This window comes from Carassius gibelio, chromosome A16 (assembly GCF_023724105.1).
Source record: "Carassius gibelio isolate Cgi1373 ecotype wild population from Czech Republic chromosome A16, carGib1.2-hapl.c, whole genome shotgun sequence".
In the NCBI taxonomy this organism is placed as follows: Eukaryota; Metazoa; Chordata; class Actinopteri; order Cypriniformes; family Cyprinidae; genus Carassius; species Carassius gibelio.
Genome location: NC_068386.1, coordinates 15,850,741 through 15,868,669, shown reverse-complemented (window position 1 = coordinate 15,868,669; position 17,929 = coordinate 15,850,741). Strand labels below are relative to the sequence as shown.

The 17,929-nt window shown below is 36.5% G+C and overlaps 1 protein-coding gene and 1 long non-coding RNA gene across 6 annotated transcripts in view; one reads left to right on the top strand and one right to left on the bottom strand.

The window, feature by feature from the left end:
• Positions 1-7,782, bottom strand: part of LOC128030751 (carcinoembryonic antigen-related cell adhesion molecule 5) — an 8,441-nt gene extending 659 nt beyond the window's left edge. Inside the window, exons 1-14 of one of the 5 annotated variants that reach the window (XM_052618686.1) lie at positions 7,660-7,782; positions 6,715-7,014; positions 5,295-5,573; positions 4,940-5,203; positions 4,573-4,854; positions 3,903-4,154; positions 3,491-3,766; positions 3,161-3,409; positions 2,536-2,811; positions 2,204-2,452; positions 1,564-1,839; positions 1,229-1,480; positions 403-678; positions 67-300 (exon numbers count right to left, since the gene is read on the bottom strand). In XM_052618686.1, coding sequence (XP_052474646.1) covers positions 67-300; positions 403-678; positions 1,229-1,480; positions 1,564-1,839; positions 2,204-2,452; positions 2,536-2,811; positions 3,161-3,409; positions 3,491-3,766; positions 3,903-4,154; positions 4,573-4,854; positions 4,940-5,203; positions 5,295-5,573; positions 6,715-7,014; positions 7,660-7,708 — 3,514 coding nt within the window. In that variant the 5' untranslated portion in view covers positions 7,709-7,782. The remainder of the gene's footprint in view (positions 1-66; positions 301-402; positions 679-1,228; positions 1,481-1,563; positions 1,840-2,203; positions 2,453-2,535; positions 2,812-3,160; positions 3,410-3,490; positions 3,767-3,902; positions 4,155-4,572; positions 4,855-4,939; positions 5,204-5,294; positions 5,574-6,714; positions 7,015-7,659) is intronic. The other 4 variants (XM_052618689.1, XM_052618688.1, XM_052618687.1 and 1 more) reach the window with 4 other exon arrangements.
• Positions 7,783-7,821: 39 nt separating this feature from the next.
• Positions 7,822-9,340, top strand: LOC128030757 (uncharacterized). The gene is made up of 3 exons (XR_008187957.1): positions 7,822-8,043; positions 8,140-8,171; positions 8,593-9,340. It is a non-coding gene; the product is annotated as an uncharacterized LOC128030757 (long non-coding RNA).
• The last annotated feature ends 8,589 nt before the right edge of the window (positions 9,341-17,929 follow it).

The window sequence follows — 17,929 nt, the reverse complement described above, 5'->3', positions numbered from 1 at the left end:
TCTGACAATCAGTTAGCTTGTTTTTTGCATGATAACTGCTGTGTGTGTATTTGGGCTAATGCTCACAGTTGATGACTTGGCTGGTGTAGACTGTCATATTGGTCAAAGGGTTTTTAGCCACGCAGGTGTAATTGCTGCCCAAGATAGACTTAATGGGAAGTTCTATGGAGGATTGATTTCCCACTGCGGTGTTGTTTTCGAGGATCCAGTGATACACAGCTGGGGGCTGAGACAATGCTTGACATGTCAGGACGGTGGGATTCCCAGGGCGTACAATGATCTGCACACTCTGTGGTCCAACTGCCCAATAAACACACAGAGGTTTAGTTCATGCAAAATAAAAAGTCTTTTGAAGTCAGATATATATATCAAAGTCATTTAAAAATGTTTTATACTACTCACAGATGACTGCCAGATCATATGGGCTACTGACATACTGTCTCAATTCATTTGAAGCGACACAATGGTATCTCCCATCATCAGCGGTCTGCAAGGTTTTGAAGGTCACAGAGGTGTTATTTCCTGAAAATGTAACTTTGTCTGATGTCTGGAAATGCTGGTTGTTTTGAAGCCAGTGGAGTTTGTTGTAGCGTCCCTTCACATTACAGGTGAGCGTTAAGCTTTGGGAAGCCAGAGGAATAGTGCGATCGGGGATCACGTCCACTGCCGTGATGGTTTCTGTGGAGTGTACAGAATATTAGACTAGTCCCTCACATTGTGGTAGGTAGTGTTATTATATCAATCCTTGTTTAAATGATTATTAGTTTGCAGTCTGTACTGAATGTGAAGCCATAAAAATACCATGTAGAGCATAATAATGTCTAGAAATGACTTCCTATTGAACTGTTCTATTCAACAAAAAAAAAACATGCATCAGTGTAATCCAATTGAAGAACAATTGACTCTTATGAGCCAGTTATTAGTGAAACATACAGTGTAACCAGTGTAGTCTGATTCCCAGAAAGAATGACTCTTATGAGATGGTTCTTTTTAGTGAAGCAAAAACATACAGAGTGACCAGCTCTTATGAGCCGGTTCTTTGAAGCAATCTTTCAAAAAGATGCCCTGCATAATGTACCACATTAGCAGAGAATTTCTCCGTATTATTTAAGCAAAATGTACAGAACTTTTTCCATATCCCTTTAAATATGTACATGGAAAAGAAAATTTGCTTTAAAAAAGATCCACAAAGGACGAAAAGACATCACTGTAAGGAGTTATAGCTTACCAACAACAGTCAACTCCAGTGATGCGATGCTGCTTCTGCCTGTGATGTTATTGATAGCCATGCAGGTGTAGAGTCCACTACTGTTTAGTGAAAGAGCTGTTTTCACAAGCACTGGACCCTCTCCCACTTTTGAAGTGTTGTGGAACCAGCTATACTGACTATGAGGACGAGAGATGGCAGTACAGTTGAAAGTCACATTGGAGCCCTCCTCTGCCATGGATGGTCCTTCAACTGTTGTGTTCCATGGACCATCTGAAAAATGCCATATACATTGAAAACCATTCCCATGAACATTAATTCAATGGACGTGTTACAAATATATCTGAGTTACTCACAGTTGACCATTAGGTCATAGCTTGGGCTAGTCATGTTGCTGAAAATATTACTTGCTTCACACTGATAAGATACATCATCACTGAGACTTATATTTTGGAAGCTCAAGATTGAGTTGTCATTGGAGAACGTGATTCCATTTTGAGCATGAAGGACCGTGCCATTCTTCATCCACTGAATCTGTTCAACATCTCCATTAGCAATGCAGGTTAGTGTGAATGGCTGACTGAAGATTGGTTGCTGATCGCCAGCACTTACAACCACATGGCTGATTAGATCTGAAATTTAGAGGGAAAAAATCAAACAGATTACATAATTTAAAGGGGGGGGGGGGGGGGGGTTGTATATACATTGATCAATGCAATCCAGTGTTGTTGTTTAGAACCCCACTCATATCTTTTGTACAGAAAACAGTTGAAACATTCTTCAAAATATTTTATATTGTGTTGCAGAAAAGAAAGTATGTCATACACGATTGGACTGTGTGAGGAAATGATGACAGAACTATCCCTTACTAGAAAAACTTAAACTTTCCAAATGACCCTATGTAAAAACTCAACAGATGTATTGACCCGCCTGTTGTAAAACAAAACTGATAAACTATTCATACAGTATACATTATTTGAAGGCCTGACAACTCACATATTAAAGTTAACTCCAGTGATGCGTTGCTGCTGCTGCCTGTAATGTCATTGGAGGCCATGCAGGTGTAATGTCCGCCACTATTTGGTGAGAGAGTCATAGTTAACACTGGACCCTCTCCCACCTTTGAGCTGTTTAAAAACCAGCTGTATTGACTTGTTGGGTGAGAGTCAGCAGAGCAGCTGAAGGTCACATTATGTCCGATAGCTCCTACAGTTGGACCAGATATGGTTGTGTTCCATGGACCATCTGAAAGATGCCATATACATTGAAAATCATTCCCATGAACATTAATTCAATGGACGTGTTACAAATATATCTGAGTTACTCACAGTTGACCATTAGGTCATAGCTTGGGCTAGTCATGTTGCTGAAAATATTACTTGCTTCACACTGATAAGATCCATCATCACTGAGACTTATATTTTGGAAGCTCAAGGTTGAGTTGTCATTGGAGAACGTGATTCCATTTTGAGCATGAAGGACCGTGCCATCCTTCATCCACTGAATCTGTTCAACATCTCCATTAGCAATGCAGGTTAGTGTGAATGGCTGACTGAAGATTGGTTGCCGATCGCCAGCACTTACAACCACATGGCTGATTAGATCTGAAATTTAGAGGGGAAAAAATCAGACAGATTACATCATTTAAAGGGGGGGGGGGGGGGGGTGTCTATACATTGATCAATGCAATCCAGTGTTGTTGTTTAGAACCCCACTCATATCTATTGTACAGAAAACAGCTGAAACATTTTTCAAAATATTTTATATTGTGTTGCAGAAAGAAAGTATGTCAAACACAATTGGACTGTGTGAGGAAATGATGACAGAACTATCCCTTACTAGTAAAACTTAAACTTTCCAAATGACTCTATGTAAAAACTCAACAGGTGTATTGACCCGTCTGTTGTAAAACAATTCATACAGTATACATTATTTGAAGGCCTAACAACTCACATATTAAAGTTAACTCCAGTGATGCGTTGCTGCTGATGTGTGTAATGTCATTGGAGGCCATGCAGGTGTAATGTCCGCCACTATTTGGTGAGAGAGTCATAGTTAACACTGGACCCTCTCCCACCTTTGAGCTGTTTAAAAACCAGCTGTATTGACTTGTTGGGTGAGAGTCAGCAGAGCAGCTGAAGGTCACATTATATCCGATAGCTCCTACAGTTGGACCAGAGATGGTTGTGTTCCATGGACCATCTGAAAGATGCCATATACATTGAAAATCATTCCCATGAACATTAATTCAATGGACGTGTTACAAATATATATGTTACTCACAGTTGACCATTAGGTCATAGCTTGGGCTAGTCATGTTGCTGACAACATTACTTGCTTCACACTGATAAGATCCATCATCACTGAGACTTATATTTTGGAAGCTCAAGGTTGAGTTGTCATTGGAGAACGTGATTCCATTTTGAGCATGAAGGACCGTGCCATCCTTCATCCACTGAATCTGTTCAACATCTCCACTGGCAGTGCAGGTTAGTGTGAATGGCTGACTGAAGATTGGTTGCTGATTGTCCATATTCACCATAACATCGTTGACAGGAGCTACATTTCATACAAAATTTTTTTTTTTTTTTTTTTAAATTTCAGATTTTAAAAACAAGGATTTTGAACATTTTCACACTTTAGAACAAACAAACAATGGTTTCATTTAAGCATAGTACTAAACTGAATGACTCACCATATACAGTTAATGTCACTGTGGCAACACCGCTTCTTTCTGTAATGCTGTTGAAGGCCATGCAGGTGTACTGTCCACTATCGTTTTTTGAGAGAGGTGTAGTCACATACACTGAACCATTGTTCACATTTAAGTCATTGAAATACCAGCTGTATTGACTTTGGGGACGAGAGTCAGAGGAACAGTTGAAGGTCACGTTGGATCCCACTGCTGCCACGTTTGAACCAGAGGCTGTTGTGTTGTATGGGCCATCTAGCAAATTGATTAACCGTTTTAATCATCTGTTTCATGTTAAATTGGTGCACTAATATTTTGTCTTTACATTACAAGACAACTGACAATGAAATACAGACATGTTTGGCCAACATTTGTAATTCAGTTATGTTGAGATGGGGTAAGATGCATTTACAGGATATCAGTTGGTATATCATTAGAGAAAATAAATGAAAATATTTGCTAAATTGAGCTGTCTTGCTGAATAGTGGTATCAAGTATTCAAATTCAGATCACAAGCAGAGATGAATAAAAGCATTTCAATAAATGTATTGAGATTTCATGACCATTTATCTATAGTCAAGAGAGAAATTAAATGTGGGAGGACGTCTTAACCCATCTTAATATATTCAATAACAGGAAACATGGATGTCCTGGAAATATCTATCATACTCACAGTTAACCAGAAGACTGTAGGGCAGGCTAGTCATGTTGCTGACAGCATTACTAGCAGCACACTGGTACGGTCCGTCATCACTAAGAGTGAGTTGGTTAAATCTCAAGGTTGAGTTGTCATTGGAGAAAGTGATCATATTGTTGGCGTCCAGGTATGTGCCATTCTTCATCCACTGAATGGATTTCACTGGCCCCACAACATTACAGTTTAGATCGAAAGCCATGTCTTCTACTGGAGAGCTTGTTTGATTCCCTGCTGAAATTGTCACTGCTGAAATCGGATCTAAATAAAGAAAAATATTTATTGGAGATAAACAAGACCACAAGAATAATAATTTAAAATGTAATAATTTTGTGTGTGTTCTCACCAACTATATTGATCTTTTTAGTCTCTGCGACATTTCTGAGTGTGACTGCATTCTGGGCAACACAGGTGTATTCTCCCGTTCTGTTCTGAGTTGCGTGCGTAAGATCATAAGTCGGACCAGAGACATCCAGAGGATTGCCGTTGAACATCCAGTAGAAAGAAGCTGTCGGTTTGGAGTCAGCAGAGCATGATAGTGTAATATCCGAACCAGAAATGTATTCCGATTTCTCCGGCGATGCCGTCACTCTTAGGTTACTGGGCCCATCTAAACACATAAAACCAATCCAGTTGATCTTTTGAAACATGAATTTGTTGTATTTTGTAGTGAAATCAACAGTGTGTTCTGTCATACTCACAGCTTATACTGAGATTCATTGGTTGACTCTCTGCTTTGCTGATATTGTTAACCACAAGACACTTGAACGGCCCTTCGTCGTACCGCGTCACACCACTGATGATAAAATCTCGTCCACCGTTCCCGAGCACAACTCTTCCTCCCGCTGTGACCGTGGAGCTTCCGTTCGTCCATGAAAACCACTGTGGGGTTCCGTTTGCGGAGCATGTGAACGTCACGGTGTCGTTAAACTCCACCAGGTTTGTTGCGTTTACAAATGCAGTTAAATTACTGACAGGTTCTACAAGTTAACAGAAAATGTTTTAATGCAAAAGTTTAAAATACTTTCTGTGTTAAAAACAGCTTTTAAAGCCATTTGCATCCCAACAACCAAAGCATCTAGTTCACTGTGTAAGTATTTGGACTTGTTGACTGCAAAGTACATAGAAACCATTGTTGTCAGCAAATGTAACCCTGCAAGCATATTTAATTTTATAAACTAGTTTGTTTGGTTTTTGTATTTTTTTGTATTCAAAGAGTATAAAATAATCACATGGCAAATATTAGGTGTTATTTCGTACAGGGAGTGTAATGTTTGCTGTTTGAAACCAAGTACGTAATCATCTAAACTTTTAATTGTTTGTTTAAATGCTTGTTTTGAAATCGCCCTCATATAAAACAACTAAAGCAAATAATTCCAAGATCCTGTAGATAATGCTGTTATAATAGGCAAATATTATTGTCGTTTTTTTCCCACCCTTTCTTTTCTGTCTCTTGTTTTAGTTTAAAATGGTCTTATATATTACTTTATTATTAAGAGCTAAAAATGTGTCAAATTTCATTGTCAAATTTACAGTTTTCCTGATTTTTGCTCAGCTGCTACCTTGATTTTTATGCAGTAGATTAGCAGGCCTCATGAAAATACTTGAGCCTATGAGGGCTCCCTATCATTTCATTTAGATGAGCATTTAAATTAAAATTAAATTACATTTATTCATTTAGCAGACACTTTTATCCAAAGCGACTTACAGTGCATTCAGGCTAACCCTAAGAAATCCTTTATTTGTGTTTCTTAAAGAAATCATAACAAGAAATAAAGTACATTATTTTGAACAACTTTACCTAGAACTTAAGAGTCATTTAATACAAGGAATCTTATTTGTAAAGATATATATTTTAAATTGTTTCACATTAAAACTTCTAAATTAATTTATTTAATTACTTTGTATTATTTAATAATTATATTCAGTGAACCTAAAAACAAAATTCCATGGCTAATTTATTAATTTTTTTAAACTAATCTTTACAGTATAAGCAGATAGTGCAGTGACATTTTTAAGCCAAGTAACTTAAATTCTGTGAATTTATTTACTTTAAGTTTTGTGAATACCGTATTTCATTTTTACAATGTGTAAGATAAGAGGATCTTCTTTTCAACTTACCCTGAACATCTAATGCAATCTTTGCCTGGGTCTTCAATTGCAATGCCTCTAATACATACAGGCCAGAATTCTTCAGAGTTACTGATGTTAAGGTGAGCTGATATGTAGAATTGTTAAATTCTGTTCCATTTTGATGGCCACTTCCTGTTAAAACGCCCCCTGGGTACCAAAAGAACAATATACTAGGTCCAAACAACCAGGTCCCAACTGTAATGGTCTCGGTGTCATTCACACTTATAGTGACATTGCTCCCGACAGCCACAGGGTTTTGTGATGGAACCAGAGACAATGCATGAAGACCTGAGAGAGACAGGAGTGGCATTCAGCATCATTTTAAAAACATAAAGAAAACTTTCAACTCTTCATTGTTGTTGCAGTCTATTGATTTACATGTAGCCTTTGCATATTCGTTGCTCGTTTCCATCAAGAACTAGAAAATAGTTTTCATATTTATTATGTTCTAAAAGGACACATCGGCAGAGAAAAGTGATCGTCTGATCAAGTGAGTATTGAGTAATACCAATGAACAACATATATTTAATATGTAATTCTTATGTGAATCACCCTCTTACCAAGCATTATTGCTAATATAATTCATTCTCTGTGTTTATGTAATATTCTATGTTATTCTCTGACAATCTGGTGTTAATGTCATTGTATACACAATATATTCCTTAAAATATACATGTACAAATGTACATTTCGTGTAGACATATCTAAAACGAATTACAGTGAGTAGTCAAATATTCAAATATTTGATAAAAAAGTTTTTGCAAAATAAATGTATTTAAAAAGCTATTTGTTACTCAATATTTCTGATCATTTCTACAAGTAAAATCTGAAAAAATTCTGAAGATACTGAAAAAATATTTTATAAAAATATTGAATAAACTGAAATTGAAATAAATAGAAAAACATTCTATTAAAATACAGTTGAATAATTACCTGATGTACAAATTAAGGTGAAGAATACAATGAATAATTTATGTCCCATTTTGGAAATCCTAGCAAGAGAATTCTTCACTTCTTCCACAGACTTCAGACGAGTCTGCAACGAAAAGGTATAATGATCGTTTTACTTTCATTCAGCTAATATTCACTCTTCTTATGCAAATGGATGCGGTTCACCAATGAGCAAGCATGTGACAGAAAGGTACACACACCTCTTGTCATCATCACTCACATTCCCATTGAGTTCAGGGTGTGTTTGCTGTTGTTGTTGACTGTAATCTGGAACAGACTGCTGGTACCCAGATGACATGCTAGTCACAAACTGAAGGTCATGCCGTACGTATCAATAGTTCCTGGTGTTGTAGGAAAAGATTTGTGGTTAGTACAAATTGTGGACTATCAACACAAAGAGTTGATATTAACATGGAGTGACTCATGATAACTGTTAAAGTTTGACGTTTTCTTTCACACCAGCTTCCAGCGTCACTCCTGGTTTCGACTTCTGAGTATGTATTTTCCATTGTGTATTGATCTGTTTTATCTCAAGAGTAGGAATGTAAACCAAACACAGGTTTGATGTCATTGAGAAGTCATGTGTAACATTACTTCGGTTTGTTTGCGTTCTGAAAGATTAATTCATATTGACAAGAATTTTTATGCAGTAAATTTAGTGCATAATCATGAATCACTGTTTGTTTTGCGGTTATTTAAATGTGATAGTGCCTTTTTGACTGACTTTCATATTCAGTGCTGATACACCCAAGAACCATTCTTGACACTTTAATAATAATAAAACATTTGATCAATGAAATTTAGTAACTTATTGATCAGGGAATAATATTAATCTGACATAATGACAAATAAGCAAATCGGGTACTGGTGTAAGATATTCATCCTTCGATTCTCTTGTCCTATGTGGGGTTGCAGGTATGCTGGGTCCTATCCCAGCGTCTTGGGCCGTAGACAGGGAAACCCTCTGGACAGCTGGACAATCAATCACGGGGATGACGCGCGTAATTTACAGTCTTCAGTTCACCTAACCTGTTTGTCTTTGAGTGCGGTAAACTAGAGCAAACCCACATCAACATGGGAAGAACATGCAAACACCTCACATGATGTCTTCCGGCTCAGTCAGGACTGGAGCAGGGACCTTCAGTGACAGTTCCATCCTATTAGTGTGATCCTATTAGTCATAAAGTTGAAAATATCATGTATATCAGATATAGTGCATTTGCAAATAGGCAACTAAATCTAATTGTCTTGTTTTTATATGTAAATATATCCCCAGGCTGACATACCACATATTTTGTTTATAAAATGTACAGGGTGAGGCAGGGTAAGACAAAATTTAATTTCAACACCGCCTGAGCTATTTTTACATTTGTAATTTCATCTGAATATCAACATTGTGAATTTGAATCTTTCAAAACAGCTTAATGAGGCTAATTGAATTTAATTATGTGTCTAGGGGGAAAAAAGTGATCCATGACATTGTATTGTGTTTATTTATTTATTTATATTTATATTTATATATTAATTAACTTTACAAGACAACACTGTAAAAAGTGATTTTTTTGGGCTTGTAAATAAAGATAGCATCAGTTAAGTAAATTTTACAAACAAATACTATTTTGTCTTTTTACTTCAAAATATCATGTTTAATTCAATAAGCTACTTGAGGTTTCATTTTTGTTTATTTTACTTACATACATAAGTACTGTAAATTCAAATGGAACTGCCTAGGTAGAAACGAAAGTTAAAACTCATAAGTATATTTTACTTGGAACCGTTTGTTATGTTTACAAGGATTCTTTAAGTAAATATCAAAGTTATCATCCCATATTTCCCATCAAGCAATGGGGCATGAATAATAAAAAATGTACACTGTTTTATAGTTGTTATTGTTGTTAGTTGTTTATTTTAGTTGTTAGTTGTTGTTTGTTTTAGTAACTCTTTTAGAAATACTCTTTTGTGACACCTGGAGTTTATTTTCTATTCAAAATGACCCATTTATTCTCAAACACTATTCACTGATTGTCATTGTGTGTGGTGTACCAAGTATTGAAGTCTCTGTGTTCATTTGCTTTTGTTTTTTTGGCCTATTTTTCATGAGCCGAACTCGAAGACCTAAAGCTTTTTCTATGTACACAAAAGGCCTATTTCTATAAAATATTGTTGACAAATCTGTCTAAATCTGTGTTAGTGAGCACTTCTCCTTTGCTGAGATAATCAATTCACCTCACATGATTAGACAGCATGATTATTGCACAGGTGTGCCTTAGGCTGGCCACAATAAAAGGCCACTCTAAAATATTTTTATCACACAACACAATGCCACAGTTGTCACAAGTTTTGAGGGGAGCGTGCAATTGTCATGTCCACCAGAGCTGTTTCCCGTGAATTGAATGTTCATTTCTCTACCATAAGACACCTCCAAAGGTGTTTCAGAGAATTTGGCAGTACATCCAACTGGCCTCACAACTGCAGACCACGTTAACCACACCAGCCCAGGACCTCCACATCCAGCATCTTCACCTCCAAGATCATTTGAGACCAGCTACCTGGACAGCTGCTGCAACAATCAGTTTGCATAAGTAAAGAATTTCTGCACAAACTGTCAGAAACCATCTCAGAGAAGCTCATTTGCATGCTTGCTCTGTACACAATTCCTGGAAGTTGAAAACATCCCAGTTCTTGTATGGCCAGCACACTCACAGGACATGTCACCCATTGAGCATGTTTAGGATGCTCTGGATCGGCGTATACGACAGCGTGTTCCAGTTCCTGCCAATATCCAACAACTTTGCACAGCCATTGACGAGGAGTGGACCAACATTACACAGGCCACAATCAACAACCTGATCAACTCTATGCGAAGGAGATGTGTTGCACTGCGTCTGCAGGCCAAGGAGATCTTGCACTGCCCCCCCCCCCCCCTCCAATATAATAAAACTGCACATTTTAGAGTGACCTTTTATTGTGGCCAGCCTAAGGCACACCTCTGCAATAATCATGCTGTCTAACCAGCATCTTGGTATGCCACAGCTGTGAGGTGGATGGATTATCTCAGCAAAGGAGAAGTGCTCACTAACACAGATTTAGACAGATTTGTGAACAATATTTGAGAGTAATATAGGCCTTTTGTGTACATAGAAAAAGTCTTAGATTTTGAGTTCAGCTCCTGAAAAATGGGGGCAAAAACAAAAGTGTTGCGTTTATAATTTTGTTCATTGTATTTATAAGAATTTACAAGATACTCTGTCTCAGAAAAAAAAACCCTGTTATTCTCTGGATTAACCGCAGCTAAGAAAATTCTTGGCTTATGTTGGCAGTCTCCGCACTCTTTGGCTTGGTCACAGTGGACACACTTTTTCCTGGACATTGCAAACATGGAACTATCTGTGGCAAGGATGCATGGTGACACTCAAAAAACCATTTCAGTTTAATTAAAGGGATAGTTCACCCAAAAATGAAAATTATGTCATCAATATTTAAAGTGACATTTTAAATATCTTTACACTGTACTTGCCTTGAGAAATTCTCTGAAAGAGGGAGTGATAGGGATTTCTTCTCTTTTTTTTTGTGCGGTCGCTGTGGGTGGGTGGGATAGCATTTTAATTTGAAAAAGCTCAATGTCTTGCATTTTACTTTTATTGATATGTTTCTGTACAATAACTTCTTGTCACACTTAATAAAAATGTGATTTAAAAAATAATTTACGAGATAACTTCTTCACTTTCAAAAACTGTAAATATAACTATATTTTTACTGTACAATTACATTACTGTTAACAAATTAACAGTTTTTTACTATAGCATTTGTATAATTCTTTATACAAGAATCATCATATTTCATAGTGTTTCAGAATAAAAAACAACCCTAAAAGACTGCTACCATTTTGGCTATAAATAGAATCAGCGCTATTGTTCAAAAGGCTTCTCAACATGTTCTGTTTGTCTGCCACCCCTCCTGCTATACTTGAGCAAACGTATCTGATATTATCTAGTATGTAGGCTACTCTTTAATCTTCTTGAGTTTTCTTTTAAGGCCTCATCTCAGCTAAACCCCTGTTAAATTGAGAATCAGACATTCAGTTACCGTGTCTGATTTGTGAATGGTGTCATGAATAAGCAATGATACTGGCATTAGTGACATATTTGCTTGATATCAAACATTGCAGAAAATGCAAGGAGTAATGTATACACAGTACACACACACACACACACACACACACACACACCATATACATGTGGTACATATACAGGCCAGAAGTCAAGTTTGCAATGACGTGATTGTGTAAATTATGACATAATTTTCATTTTTGGGTGAACTATCCCTCTAGCCTACTGTTTTGAATGAAGAAATGAATACATGTTAACCCGCCTACAGATGTCCAGTAAAGAGTTGTATGGCAATAATGTGAAGGAACAGTAAAATGATATCCAAAAAAAGGACAATCATATCTTCCACGAGCGATCGGAGAACAAATTGTAGCCTACCAAAGCCGGGTTTTTGGAGAGCTGGGATGGCCCAGCATCACCATTTAGACTACAATGCATTGACTGGAAATATTTGTTTAATTATGTTTGCATTTATAAAGCAAGATTTCTGTAGAGACAAGGCGTCTGTTGATTTTATGTATTTGTACCGTCCTCAGGAGAGAGATGGAAACACAAGCAATGCAAACGGACTCGTTGCTGGATGAGAATATTTCAGGTAGCCTAATCCTCGGTTTTGACTTGACTGCCCATCAGGTTTGAAAGCCAGCTGTCCTGAAGGTTTAGCTCTTACACTGAAGAAAAAAACACACACCTGCCTATAGCCTTAGTAATACTGAAGACACTGATTAGCATGTTCAGGTGTGTTTGTTTAGGGTTGGGGCTAAACTCTGCATGAAAGTGGCTGTCTATGACAGACAACTAGCAGTAGCACGCGGATTTGAGGTGCGCTTCACGCGCTCTTGTTTCATTCAAACACAACCGGCGCCATCTTGCGCCTGACTTATTGTAATGAATATCAGAGTAAGCTTGAAATTAGTTTTTCATGTCCACGTATTGGAGTAGGTAATAAAAGCGTTATACAAGCTGACAAAAATATTTTCTAGAATTTTTTATGCGAATATTAAAAAAAAAAAAAAAAAAAAAAAATTATATATATATATATATATATATATATATATATATATATATATATATACTCATATAATTAGAATATCCTCAAAAAGTTAATTTATTTTACTAATTCCATTCAAAAGGTGAAACTTGTATATTATATTCATTCATTAAACACGGACTGATATATTTCAAAGGTTTGTTTCTTTTAATTTTGATGACTATAACTGACAATTAAGGAAAATCCCAACTTCCATAGCCTATATCAGAAAATTAGAATATAACTTAAGACCAATACAAAGAAAGGATTTTTAGAAATCTTGGCCAACTGAAAAGTATGAACATGAAAAGTATGAGCATGTACAGCACTCAATACTTAGTTGGGGCTCATTTTGCCTGAACTACTGCAGCAATGTGGCGTGGCATGGAGTCGATCAGTCTGTGGCACTGCTCAGGTGTTATGAGAGCACAGGTTTCTCTGATAATGGCCTTCTGCTCTTCTGCATTGTTGGTCTGGCATATCACATCTTCCTCTTCTCAATACCCCATAGATTTTCTATGGGGTTAAGGTCAGGGCGAGTTTGGTGGCCAATTAAGAACAGGGATACCATGGTCCTTAAACCAGGTACTGGTAGCTTTGGCACTGTGTGCAGGTGCCCAGTCCTGTTGGAAAATGAAATCTGCATCTCCATAAAGATGGTCAGCAGCTGAAGCACTGACTCCAGCTGCAGTCCACTCTTGTGAATCTCCCCCACATTTTTGAATGGGTTTTGTTTCACAATCCTCTCCTGGGTGTGGTTATCCCTATTGCTTGTACACTTGTTTCTACCACATCTTTTCCTTCCCTTCGCCTCTATTAATGTGCTTGGACACAGAGCTCTGTGAACGTCCAGCCTCTTTTGCAATGACCTTTTGTGTCTTGCCCTCCATGTACAGGGTGTCAATGGTCATCTTTTGGACAACTGTCAAGTCAGCAGTCTTCCCCATGATTGTGTAGCCTACAAAACTAGACTGAGAGAACATTTAAAGGCTTTTGCAGGTGTTTTGAGTTCATTAGCTGATTAGAGTGTGACACCAGGTGTCTTCAGTTTTGAACCTTTTCTTAATATTAAAATTTTCTGAGATACTGAATTTGGGATTTTCCTTAGTTGTCAGTTATAATCATGAAAATGTAAAAAAATAAACATTTGAAATATAACAGTCTGTGTGTAATTAATTAATATAATACACAAGTTTTACTTTTTGAATGGAATTAGTTAAATAAACTTTTTGATGATATTCTAATTATATGACCAGCACCTGTGTGTGTGTGTGTGTCTAATATATATATATACATCTTGCATTTGATGGAGATTTGTGGGATGCACATCACGGGCACGAAGCTCCTGTTCCACCACATCACAAAGATGCTCTATTGGGTTGAGATCTGGTGACTGTGAGGGCCATTCTAGTACAGTGAACTCACTGTCATGTTCAAGAAACTAATTTGAAATTATTCGAGCTTTGTGACATGGTGCATTATCCTGCTGGAAGTAGCCATCAGTGGATGGGTACATGGTGGTCATAAAGAGATGGACATGGTCAGAAACAATGCTCACAATGCTGACTTCTGAATATCTAAACAGAAATCGAGACTCATCAGACCAGGCAAAATTTTTCCAGTCTTCAGCTGTCCAATTTTGGTGAGCTTGTACAAATCATAGCCTCTTTTTCCTATTTGTAGTGGAGATGAGTGGTACCCGGTGGGGTCTTCTGCTGTTGTAGCCCATCCGCCTCAAGGTTGTGCATGTTGTGGCTTCACAAATGCTTTGCTGCATACCTCGGTTGTAACGAGTGGTTATTTCAGTGCTCTTCTATCAGCTTGAATCAGTCGGCCCATTCTCTTCTGACCTCTAGCATCAACAAGGCATTTTCTCCCACAGGACTGCTGCATACTGGATGTTTTTCCCTTTTCACAAAATTCTTTGTAAACACTAGAAATGGTTGTGCGTGAAAATCCCAGTAACTGAGCAGATTGTGAAATACTCAGACCGGCCCGTCTATATATATATATATATATATATATATATATATATATATATATATATATATATATATATATAATTATTATTATTATTATTTTCCACACATTATGGGTACACTACTAAAGATTTGAAACAATTTAGTAACATTTAAAAAATGTGAGATTTCAGCGTCCAACTAAAATGTCTGAGAAATAAAATGTTCTATTAACAATGTATCTAACATACATCGTTAATTGTGTTAACATTTTGAGAACATTATTAAAGACCAAATAACTCTCATTCACATTACTAGAAAGTTTGTTCATAACGAGAACCTTCCTTGTTAGCGATAATGTGCAGTCAGTCATTATAGCAAAACAGTCCCTTTTAGAGTGCTATTCCTTACTCACGGATTAAATTAATTCCTTACTTTATTAAGTACTTAAATAAATAAAATCTCTGATTATAGTAAGTTATGAAAGCTGCTTCTTCAGTTCATTGGATCCAGTGAAGTAAACACTTGTCTAACGAGTCCTCCAGAAATGAATCCAGCTCTCTATTAAAGCTGCGGTAGGGAACTTTTGACGCTCTAGCGGTTAATAAACAGAACTGCTTGCGTCTTGCGGAAGAACATTGTAGCCGGAGCTACTTCTCTCTGTTTATATCTATGAAGAATCACAAAGGTAATGGGTTACTCCGCCGTGGTACCCCCGAAGCAATCTAAAATAGTCCGAATATAAACACTTATTATAGGTGCACCCTAGTGATTCAGGACAAGCTAAAAACACGGTTTGGAAAATGGATTCATGGTGTACTCGCTTATTATGTTAATTTTTCTACATTTTGAACACAAACAAAGTTACGGACCGCAGCTCTGATTGGTTGTTTTTTACCGGGAGCGCATGACTTTCTGCAAATGGCAATAGGACCACTGGGAGGAGCCAGAGGAGCTTGATTTTTTCACAGATTATCTGCCTCATATTCTACCGTCAGGACATAAAGACAGGTTTAATAAATATGTAAAAAATATTTTTTTTTACAAAAGTTCCCTACAGCACCTTTAAGCCCAAAGTCATTATGCAGCTGTGTACATTAAATCTGTCTGTAATTTGATCCAATGGGGAGACATTAAGTACATTTTAACACACAATACAGTATATATATTATACACAGTAAATATACAGCTGGTGGAAACTATTTACAGATACAATTGTATTTCTCACTTTAAACAACAGGTGGCAGCAGCAGACAATCAGTCCTGTGCTTTAAGGTCAGCAGGTCTCACTTATCAGAGTCTGGAGAGCTGGTCTAGCTATTAGAGACCTTAATAACGTTTTTCTTGTGGCCTCAATTTCATCTCTGAAAGTAAGTCGTGACACAACAGTTTATGTATTTATTTAGTGGCTATAAAACACATTTCGCATGTTTCAGAACAGTTATCAAACAGGCTGTAAACAATCCCATCAAAGGTAGTTTGTTTTAGAGTAATTAATAACCACCATATCAAAGTTGTCCTCATGTTTACTGCATGTTTCAGGACATTTAAACAGGGCATTTCAGTTCTGGGAAAGGTAGCAATGAACTAACACTGAAGAACACTCATCTGACAAGTTTTGAGAAATAAGGGTAACGTTTTATTTTAAGGTGTCCTTGTTACAAGTTATATGTACTTACTATTATAATAACAAATAATTATATATATAAAGGATTTTATTATTTAAATGTACATGATAACTCTGAATATATATATATATATATATATATATATATATATATATATATATATATATATATATATATATATATACAAACCCACACACACACACACACACACACTGTACTTGTACCCTGTACTTTTTAGGTTGCTCATATTCATAAAACACACAATTAAAGTTAAAGTTTAACTCATTACATCTGCTTTGACAAATCCTTATCAGTTGTGGTTCAGTGTTATCACACCATGAGGAAAGAAAATACATGACCTTATAGATACAACAGAGCTGAAAAACAGAACCAGACGGTAGAATGAAACAGAAATAACTTTATTTTTAGCATACAGAATTCCTCTGTCAAATGTCATTGAAATTTACATAAATTATAAATAACAGAACAGTACTGTTACATCACATTCTTTGTAAAATATAATGAACAATAATATAAGCAATAACAGATATAGCTGTATATATATATATATATCTACTATAACTAAATGTTTATGAGCAGAACAAAATGCTGCTTGTTTATGTCTTGTCCCTGAGTGTCAAAAGGTGAATTCCATCATGAATGTTCTTTAGTACCCACTATCACAAGTTTTATCTTTTTTATTTGCCCAGTACAGGAAAGAAGGAATGAGGATGTGTCTGATGATTTCTGAGAAGCTGTTTGATGCATGTGATCAACAGAAACTAAGTATTAGCTTATACATATAAAATATTATTTGGAAAACTCATTTACAAACGTGATCACGAACCTTTAAAGTGAAATTAGAGAAAACATGAGTGAATGGACCGCTAAGATGAAATAATTTTCTACACATCAGGAGACCTCAGGCCCAGTGAACATTTGTGACAGTTTCTGGTTCTGGGAATTTAGGATGCTAATTGTAAACAGTTTTGCGAGCAAAATTCTTGCTCACTTGTTGTCTCACTTGTTACAAGACTTCAGCTGCTCATCAGTCCATGGTTGTTGTTGTCTGATTCTCCTTTTCATGATGGGCCATACATTTTCAATAGCAGACAGACTGAGAACTGGCATTGTCTTGATAAAATAACCATGGACTTTCCATTAAAGATGTCATCTTAATGTCAGTGTATATATATCTCTATACAATCCTAATATATGTCTCCACATTATTGGTACCAAGTTCACAGCAACATGAAGCTTTCTCAAGGAATGCTAGAGGGATCAAAGATCACACACATTCAACTGAGGTGTCCTACATGTACTGAGATTTCTCTGACTCCCTGAATCTTTTTAAAACCCAATTATGATACACTGACATATTATTACTAATTCACCTGCTTTTAAAACAGTTGAACTCAGATATTCTATAATTATTTTCATTTTTATCATGCCTCTCTCCCATAAAACTGGAAATATTTTAATTGTACCTTTGTACAATTACAAAGATTAAATACAGTTTACAAACCA